The sequence below is a fragment of the Peromyscus eremicus genome, chromosome 8a, assembly GCF_949786415.1.
Source record: "Peromyscus eremicus chromosome 8a, PerEre_H2_v1, whole genome shotgun sequence".
In the NCBI taxonomy this organism is placed as follows: Eukaryota; Metazoa; Chordata; class Mammalia; order Rodentia; family Cricetidae; genus Peromyscus; species Peromyscus eremicus.
This window is the reverse complement of record NC_081423.1, coordinates 53,337,168-53,346,014: the sequence shown is the minus strand read 5'-3', so window position 1 is coordinate 53,346,014 and position 8,847 is coordinate 53,337,168. Positions and strand designations below refer to the sequence as shown.

Genomic DNA, 8,847 nt, shown 5'->3' with positions numbered 1-8,847 from the left:
CGCAACTCATAACTGCTTATAACTCCAATCCTGGGATTCAAAGATGCCATCTTCTGGCCTCTAATGGCACTGAATGCACGTGATTCATAGACATATATGCAGGCAATGTCCTCCCCCCAATAATACAATAGCCTATTAGATAACCCCCGGAACTGACATGGGATTACATGGGGTTAGAAAGCTTCCATAGGAGCTGAAGAGGTAGGAACAATTAAGAGTGTGAAGTGTAGAAAGCGGTGGGGGAGGGAACAGGAGGAGAGGAGAGAGAGGAAACTCTGGTTGGTATGTAAAATAAATAAAAAAAAATCCAAGAAAAAAAAAGTGTGAAGTGTTCTTTTCATATCCCAGCACCCACAAAAGACAGTTCCATCTCCTAGTGATCTACCCTCTTCTGGCCTCCACGGCCACCAGCACTCACATGCACATACATGATTTAGGAATTTTAAGAATGCATGAAATTAGCCAGGCATGGTGGCACACATCTTTAATCCCAGCATTCAGGAGGCAGATGCAGGCAGATATTTGTGAGTTCAAGACCCGCTTGGTCTACACAGTGAATTCCTGGTCATCCAGGGCTACACAGAGGGACCCTGTCTCAAAACAACACAAAATGCCATGAAACCAGAAGTCTGGGAAAATGGGCTTGCAACTATGAATTCTTAACTGTGCCTACAGACCCTTCAAAGAGCTCTTGAGATCCTCAATGAGAACATGATGTGTGTGTGTGTGTGTGTGTGTGTGTGTGTGTGTGTGTGTGTGTGTAGGTCAGAGGACAACTGCATGAGTTAGTTCTCTCCTTTCACCATGTGGGTACCTGGGTTCATATTCAGGTTGCCAGGTTGGGAGCAGGTGCCTTTACCAGCTGAGTCCTCTTGCCAGCCCAGAACACAGATCTTAAAAGGTGCATTCTTCACCTTCTTCCAGTGACTTGGACACAAAACTGACAACTCTCTGTTTTTACTTTTCCTGAGATGATTTACAAAGATTCTTCATTTTAGTTTTGAGACAGTGTCTCACCGTGTAGCCCTAGCTGACCTGGAAATTATTGTGGAGTCTAGATTAGTGATGATCCTTCTGCCTCTGCCTCCCATGGGCCAAAATTACAGCTGTGAGACACCATATCAGCTTCATAGTTTTCTTAACAATGTGGTTATAGTCCCGGCACAGTTACTGAACATGGAGCTCTTGGGAACTCACTCAACCAGAACTTTGATTAATTGTTTTCTATAAGTCTTTTAGGGATAGTAGGCTACCCACTCACATTTTGAATTTGCTTTTATTCAGTCAAATGCTAGATTGTGGTCTATATTGTTTTTCATATTGTTATCCAATATTGATATGAATAAGACAACACAAAAGTCAACAAAAAGTAATTAATTTTTGTTACATTCAAAAGTTTATTATAATAAGCTGCACAATGCACAAAATATCACAGATTTCAATAACCTCATTCTTCCAAACACCACACTACCCATCTCAAACACAATCCTTTCTCCTTGCCTTAAAATTCTCAATAAAAAATCCCCCAGAATGTTGAGACTGGTAGACCTGCTCCCACTTTTTCTCCCAGGGTACTCTTGAGGAGGAAGAAGTGAGAAATATTTAGATAGAAATATAGAGGGAGAGAGAAACAGAAACACAGGATAGCCTCGGGAGGGCCTGGATCAAAACCCACCAGCCCCTTCTCTCTCTGCTAAAGGGCTTTTAAAGGAATGCCAAGGGGTGGAGCAAAAGACCTCCCCTCAGCACAGCCAAGTGCAGACCATCTCAAACACCTGGTGACCACGCACATGGGAAGCCGTCCCCTAATGCAGCCCAGCTGTGTAAAGCAAGCTCCGCTCTCACTAGAAAACCTTTGTGGGCTCCCATAGACTGGATAGGAGGATTCCAAATTCCAGGCTTTAGCAGCTAAAGGCACTGAAGAAATAAGTTAAGTGGAGCGGGCTCCTAGCTATCCTTGGCCAGCTTTGTCTCACAGACCCAACGGAAGGGCCTCTGGCAGACGTCATCATTCCAGTGGCCATCAGTGGTGATGTGGGCACAGTCCTCACCACCTCCGAGTCCATGTCCATACCAGTTATCTGGCTGCAGTGCGTCCCAGTACCTGTGAACAGACACAGATATGAGTCTCCAGAAACCAGACTCTGAACCACGTCCCCAGACTCTGCCACCTACCCCAGGACCAAAACCTTGGGAGATGAGGTGATCCCAGGCAAAGGCCACTAGGTGAGGGCAGATATGCAATACACACTCACGTAAAGCCTTTCTTAAAGTCAGTTCCATCCACCCATTGCCAGGGCCCATTTTGGTCCGTTAGGCCTATCCAGGTGACCATCTTGGCTAATCGATTCTGTAGAAAATTCTGAAGAAGAGGGTGTGTTAACCTCTCTCTTAGACCGGAGAGCCTCCCCCAAAGAGCCCACCAAGACATCACCTGCTCCTCCAGGGAGTTGACCACCACCAGGTGGGCATTCTGCAGCTGGCAGTACTTGTCAGCCTCAGGCCATGACTTCGCAGACTGAGAGAACCAGTAGCAGCTGCCTTCATGCTCTATCCAGCGAAGGGGGCAGCAGGCCGTTTCGGAGCCTATGAAAGGAAACGGGAGGACGGGGAAGAGAGGCGTTACTTACTGTCCATCTCCCGTAACTGGAGCAAACTACACCCATCATCGCCCTCACCGTTGTTCTTGAGGCTGGCCAGCTCACAGGACAGGGTCCTCAGGTCCTTGCCCAGCTGTTGGATGCTCTCCATTATCTCAGACAGACCTGGGACACAAGGATGGAAGTGAGAACGGTGCTCTCCTGCAACATCTGCTTGGTGAGTTCCTGGTGCTCAGATGGCCTGCACGGGGCCCAGTCTAGGAACTCCACACACTGCACACACTCACACCTCCTCCCAGGGTGCAGGAAACCCAGGTCTAACCTGGTTTGTTTTTTTTGTTTGTTTGTTTGTTTTTTTTTTTGGTTTTTCGAGACAGGGTTTCTCTGTGTAACTTTGCGCCTCTCCTGGAACTCACTTGGTAGCCCAGGCTAGCCTCGAACTCACAGAGATCTGCCTGGCTCTGCCTCCCGAGTGCTGGGATTAAAGGCGTGTGCCACCACCGCTCGGCCCTCTAACCTGTTTTGAATGCCTGTTCCTTCTTCTCCACCATGCTCTCCAGAGAAGAAACCTTCTGTTTCAAGTCTCGGCCTGGAAGACGACGGTTCAGCACCAGGAACCCGCTTTCGCCCACACCCTCTGCACACTCTCAGAGACCAGGGCCTCTCACCTGCCAGCAGTTCCTGCCTGTGGTCATCCACCTCCACTTTCAGAGAGCTGATCCTCTCTTGCAGGCTGTCACCTGCAGAACAAGGACTGGAGCTCAGGACTCTGTCCTCTGCACCCAGCCCACTCCTGCCCAGAACCCGGTCACAGCCCAGCTCACCCCTGGAGGTCAGGGCCTGGAGTTCAGCCTTCATGTCGGAGGTGATGTTGTCTAGACTGGCTCTCAGGGTGCCTAGGTCCCTCCTTAACTGGGAATCTGATGAGAGGGACAGAATGATCAGAACCAAAGTCGCTCAGTCCCCTCTGGGCCAGCGCTAAGCTGGGCACTCTGTACACAGAGTAGCACTCCGATCACAGAGCCCAGTGGGGCAGGCACCACTGTTACCCAGTATTACACATGAGTAAACTGAGGCTTAGGAGGTGAGGTAATGTGACTGTGTAACCCAAGCACAATAGTGAGTGACATGGCCAGCAGCCATCCCCATCACGGTCCATGTCCCCACAGTGTCCCCACCATTGTTCCCATCTACTACCCACTCAGGTCACTGTCCATTACGCTTCTCTGGCTATTAACCTTATCGTCACCACGGCCCTCACTGCTGTCCTAAGTGCCCTCTGTGCCCATCACTGCCTCCATTCACCCTGCCCCCCACACTGTCCTGGGACCCCTCACTGCTGTCCTAAGTGCCCTCTGTGCCCATCACTACCTCCATTCACCCTGCCCCCCACACTGTCCTGGGACCCCTCACTGCTGTCCTAAGTGCCCTCTGTGCCCATCACTGCCTCCATTCACCCTGCCCCCCACACTGTCCTGGGACCCCTCACTGCTGTCCTAAGTGCCCTCTGTGCCCATCACTGCCTCCATTCACCCTGCCCCCTCCATAGCTCTGAGACCCCTCACTGCTGTCCTAAGTGCCCTCTGTGCCCATCACTGCCTCCATTCACCCTGCCCCCCACACTGTCCTGGGACCCCTCACTGCTGTCCTAAGTGCCCTCTGTGCCCATCACTGCCTCCAGTCACCCTGCCCCCCACACTGTCCTGGGACCCCTCACTGCTGTCCTAAGTGCCCTCTGTGCCCATCACTGCCTCCATTCACCCTGCCCCCCACACTGTCCTGGGACCCCTCACTGCTGTCCTAAGTGCCCTCTGTGCCCATCACTGCCTCCATTCACCCTGCCCCCCACACTGTCCTGGGACCCCTCACTGCTGTCCTAAGTGCCCTCTGTGCCCATCACTGCCTCCATTCACCCTGCCCCCCACACAGCCCTGACTCCTCTCCTCCCTGGCAGCCTGAGGGCACCCACTTTGGGATCCAATCACAGAGATGACCACCAGCAGCAGGAAGCCAAGGCCCAGGGAGAAGAGGAGGAGGCCGGTCCAAGAGAAGATATTCCGCAGGAAGGACTTGGGGGGAGCCGCTGAAAGAGAAGAGGGTGTCAAGACTCAGCAGGTCCAGATTGTGTGTGTGAGAGAGAGAGAGAGAGAGAGAGAGAGAGAGAGAGAGAGAGAGAGAGAGAGAGAGAGAGAGAGAGAAAGGGAGGGAAAGGGTTTCTGGGGTGAGGGAGCCAGTGAAGGCTTGTCACTGGAAGTGTGGGGACATAGCTCTAGAATAATGGGACTCTGAGTACCCAGGCATTTGGTACCTCCAAAGCATGGGGAATTTGCAGTTCCTTGGACCTTTCACAGCCCTGAGGACATGTTTAACACCCACCAGGAACTCACGTGCACATAAGCAAAAGGAAGCAAGCATAGGGCTAAGGTCTTGTGACCAGAGCTGGGGGATACCGATGGGGCAGCCAGGTCCCTAACAGGTTCACACATGTCTGCATGACCCAATAAATGAGTTCCCCTCCAAACCCAGCTACCTGCCTTGCTAAGTCCTGGCTCCACCAGAGTGAGGCCACACAACACTGCCTAAGGTGAATATATACACACAGACTATGACAACAGGAATCCTAGTGGACATGTGAAGAGGACCTGTTAGGAAAGTGTGTCTGCTTCTCTCTCACCTTTTCCAATCTCTGGGCTCTTCTCCTCGCTCCCCGAGTTGTGGAAGTTTTCGTAGGTAATGGTCATGCTTGGACAAACGCTAGGCTCTGGGGCTGTCTGAGCTGGGAGACCAGGATCTGGGTGATCCAGAGCTGGGACCAAGGAGGAAGCAGGAGGCAGTGTAGAGCTGAGAAAGACCAGGGCTGAGATCAAATATGTCGTGTGTTAGAATGAAAAGGGGCCCGGGGGGAGCGCTGGAGAGATGGTTCAGTAGTTAAGAGCACTTGTTTCTTTCCAGAGGACCCAGGTTCAGTTTCCAGCATCCACATGGCTCACAACCATCCATAACTCTAATTCCAAGAGATCCGATACCCTCTTCTGGTCTCTGTGGCCAACAGGCACATACATGGTACATATATGTACATGCAGGCAAAACTCTCACATACATTAAATAAATAAATGGAAATTGAAAAATTAAAAAAGGCCTGGCCATGCTTCTGCATTAGAAATGGGGTCAGTATTGGGCCCAGTTGAGTTCGGGATTTGGAGGTCATGTCGAAAGCTAAACTTATTGCTGTTACTAGGTCTAACAGGGGCCATCTTGAGAGTGTGCCCCTTCCTGGGAGCGGGCACCTGCACTCTGACTGAGGCACGGGAGGAACTGGCCCAAGCTCGCAGCGAAACCGGGAACAGAATAGGGTTGAATTTGGTTTTCGATCGGGGCTGATTCAAATGTTCAAACTGGATCTAGGACTGGAACTGAGGGTCGGGTGGGGCTGGGGTTAGGGACGACGACGACTGGGCTGCTGTTGAGCCACAGCTGGGGCCACAGCTGGGTCTTTGTCTCACTTGGTATTGTGGCTTCCACAATCCAATCTAGAATCCAATAAAGGGAAATTAGGTCCCACACTACCTCTCGTATCTCTTCCCACTTAGTGCCACCAATGCCCAAAGTCCCCCTGGTCTCCCTGGCCACCCAGCCCAGTTACCTGTATCTGGAGACCGTGACTCTCGGCTTCCCTGTGCAGCAATGACCAGAGGTGGGAAGTCAGTCTGAGTGGGGAACTATATCCCTGAGGGCTGATGTGGGAGGGGCCAAATCAGAAGTCACTATGACAGAGTCTTGCTGCTCCCCCCCCCCCCACACCCCACAGTGGTTTATATTTTGGGATATCAATTTCAACTTTTAACAGTAAATACTACTGAGTGGATTGTAATTGGTGCACGTGCAGAGGTGGTGTACGGGGTGGGGTGGGTTTGGGGCTAGCTTTGCACTTATTCGCAAGGGTGTGCCTTCTCCCATTTCTCTTTCTGGGAGCCTTCATGACTTCCTCATTTCTAGAGTGTTGGGGTGGGGGGTTGACCAGAAAGAACAGTCTGTTGTTTTCTCCTATGCCTTACATCTTCATTCATTTCCTGCCTATGTATTTCCAAGAATTGTTGGTGTCTCCATCATTCACCCTCAAGCCCAGAACAGTCCACTCTCTCGTCTTGCTCATTCCTATCACGAGTCCACAGCATCTGCCTCGTACCCATTAGCTGGCGAGGGCTCCTTGGCTCTCTTCAGACGAAAGCATCATGGGTTGGCAAGTGGCAGACCTATGCCCTGGGATGCTGCAAGGTCTTTGGCTGAGCTGACACCTTCAGAGGCTCAAGTCCTGAACGAGAGGCTCATGTTTCCAGGCCCTAGAGGCCAGACTTAGGGCTTGGGGTGCTCAAATTGGAGGAGACTGTTGCTCTGGGATTCCATCGCTGATGGCCTGGCTCCCGGCGGCTGGTATAATCCTGACCTCTTAGAAGCAACTACTGACATCAGCCCAGAGTGCTGGCTAGTGTCACATCTCTCAAGCCTCTTGGCACTTAGGGTTTAGGAGCTCCAGGTAACTCATCCAGTGGCTGCGGCTTGCAGTCCCTGTCTCTGTCATTCCACAGCCTTTCCTATAATACACTGTCCCTTTGTCATCCACACTTCTGCCTCCTGCCGCCCTTGTCCCTGGCCACTCTTCGGAATCATTTCATTGTTCTCTTGCTCCTGCTGTTCACTGTCTCCTCCTCATGTTGCCAGTTCAGAGCCTGCTTTACTTCCTGTGAAAAGCCAAAGAAATCAAAGCAAAGGACATTTGGCTGAAAGCTTTAGTTGGGCCTATGTTAGCAACACCGGGAGCATCCCTTCAGGGATTCCCCTCACTAACCGGAAGAGTGAGCCAAGTCGCCTGCTTCTTTAGCCAGAAAGGGGGTGTAGCAGGGCGCTTCTTCCAGTCATGACATAGTCCTTCATGCAGACCATGGGCTGTGTTTGCACCAACCTTGTGCCATTTTCTAAGCCATCAGGAGAAGCGTTCTCCCTCTGACCACGGTGAAATGGCTGCTGAGGTTCATTGAGGCTTAAGAAGGCAGAAGTGTGGCCTAAACTGTTTGAGTTATACCTGCCTCTGGGAGCTGACGTTGACCAGCAGCTGTGGTGACAGTGCAGCTTCCTCAGGAAATCTGTGCAGTGCTCAAAGCGGCCAGATCTGCATGCTCGGCCTATGGCCCCCTGCTCAAGGTAGCCTGGGTACCAGAGAGAGGCCTAACACCTGTCACTGTCACTTAAGAAGTTAAATTGCCATCCCTGTCAATACCCTACCTTGCTGAAAGTGAGAAACAATTACGTCAATCACCCACAAGCAAGTGTTAATATAACACTTCCCTTATTAACAATTCAATTCCGACAAGTAACGTGAGTGGCATTTGGGTGATGGATTTTTGTGGCTTAGAACACTTTGCGACTTATCCTAAGTCAAAAGGCTCGTGCAGGAAACGGACAGAAGTCAACCCCAATGTTGCTGCCACCCTGGCCTGGCTCTCCGAACATGCTCTGTCTTCAGAACATGTTTCCAATTCATCTATTCTGTGAGCCCGCCAGTGCTCCAAAGAGACTGTCTTCAATCTGTGCACACATTTTTTTTTTTAAATGCAGGGTAAGTGAGACTATGTTTTGGATCTTGTTCGTTAAATTAAAAAATAGATCAGAGATTTCTCTCTGTATCAGCTCATCAAGGATATTTTAGTCTGCATGTCTTATTTAATAATACAATCATTTAAACATTTTCTTTGTTGTTGTTATTATTATTGTTTTGTTTTCTGAGACAGGGTTTCTATGTGTAACAGCCCTGGCTGTCCTGGAACTCGCTCTGTAGACCAGGCTGAACTCAAACTCACAGAGATCCACCTGCCTCTGCCTCCTAAGTGGCAGGATTAAAGGCTTACGCCACCATGCCTGGCTCCGTTTTCTTATTGTTAAACCTGTAGGTTGTTTCCGGTTTGTTTCTGCTCTTGCTTTTGTTAGTGTTCTGATCAGCATGTTGTTAGTCAAAGATAAACACCCTACTTTGGCTCTGCAGTGTCCTGCAGGGGCCCCGTATTAGAGGCTGGGTCCCCAGCTCAATATCACAGGGAGACAGACAGTGGAGTGTCTAAGAGGGAAGGCCTAGCAAGATGTCTTCTGGACTTGGAGGGCTGGAGGATGGGGGAAGTGGGGAACAGGGTCAGGCCCTCTAAGGGGAATTATAGGAACTCACCCCTTTCCCTTTCACTTCCTGGTCATTAGGTGA

At 50.6% G+C, this 8,847-nt stretch overlaps 1 protein-coding gene across 1 annotated transcript; it reads right to left on the bottom strand.

The window, feature by feature from the left end:
- Positions 1–1,704: 1,704 nt before the first annotated feature.
- Positions 1,705–5,454, bottom strand: LOC131917309 (C-type lectin domain family 10 member A-like). The gene is made up of 9 exons (XM_059271056.1): positions 5,275–5,454; positions 4,570–4,683; positions 3,425–3,520; positions 3,269–3,340; positions 3,118–3,189; positions 2,679–2,765; positions 2,435–2,586; positions 2,256–2,362; positions 1,705–2,104 (listed from the first exon to the last, which is right to left on the bottom strand). The coding sequence occupies exons 1-9, from the start codon at positions 5,339–5,341 to the stop codon at positions 1,948–1,950; spliced, it is 924 nt and encodes a 307-aa protein (XP_059127039.1). The 5' UTR covers positions 5,342–5,454; the 3' UTR covers positions 1,705–1,947.
- Between the last annotated feature and the right edge of the window lie 3,393 nt (positions 5,455–8,847).

What these genes read in the sequence shown, in the direction of transcription:
- LOC131917309 (XM_059271056.1), bottom strand. Translation starts at nt 5,341, where the DNA reads ATGACCATTACCTACGAAAACTTCCACAACTCGGGGAGCGAGGAGAAG. An exon ending in GAGCCCAGAGATTGGAAAAG is followed by an intron (nt 4,684 to 5,274) that starts GTGAGAGAGAAG and finishes CTTCTCTTTCAG; the next exon opens with CGGCTCCCCCCAAGTCCTTC. An exon ending in CCAGGCCCTGACCTCCAGGG is followed by an intron (nt 3,341 to 3,424) that starts GTGAGCTGGGCT and finishes CTTGTTCTGCAG; the next exon opens with GTGACAGCCTGCAAGAGAGG.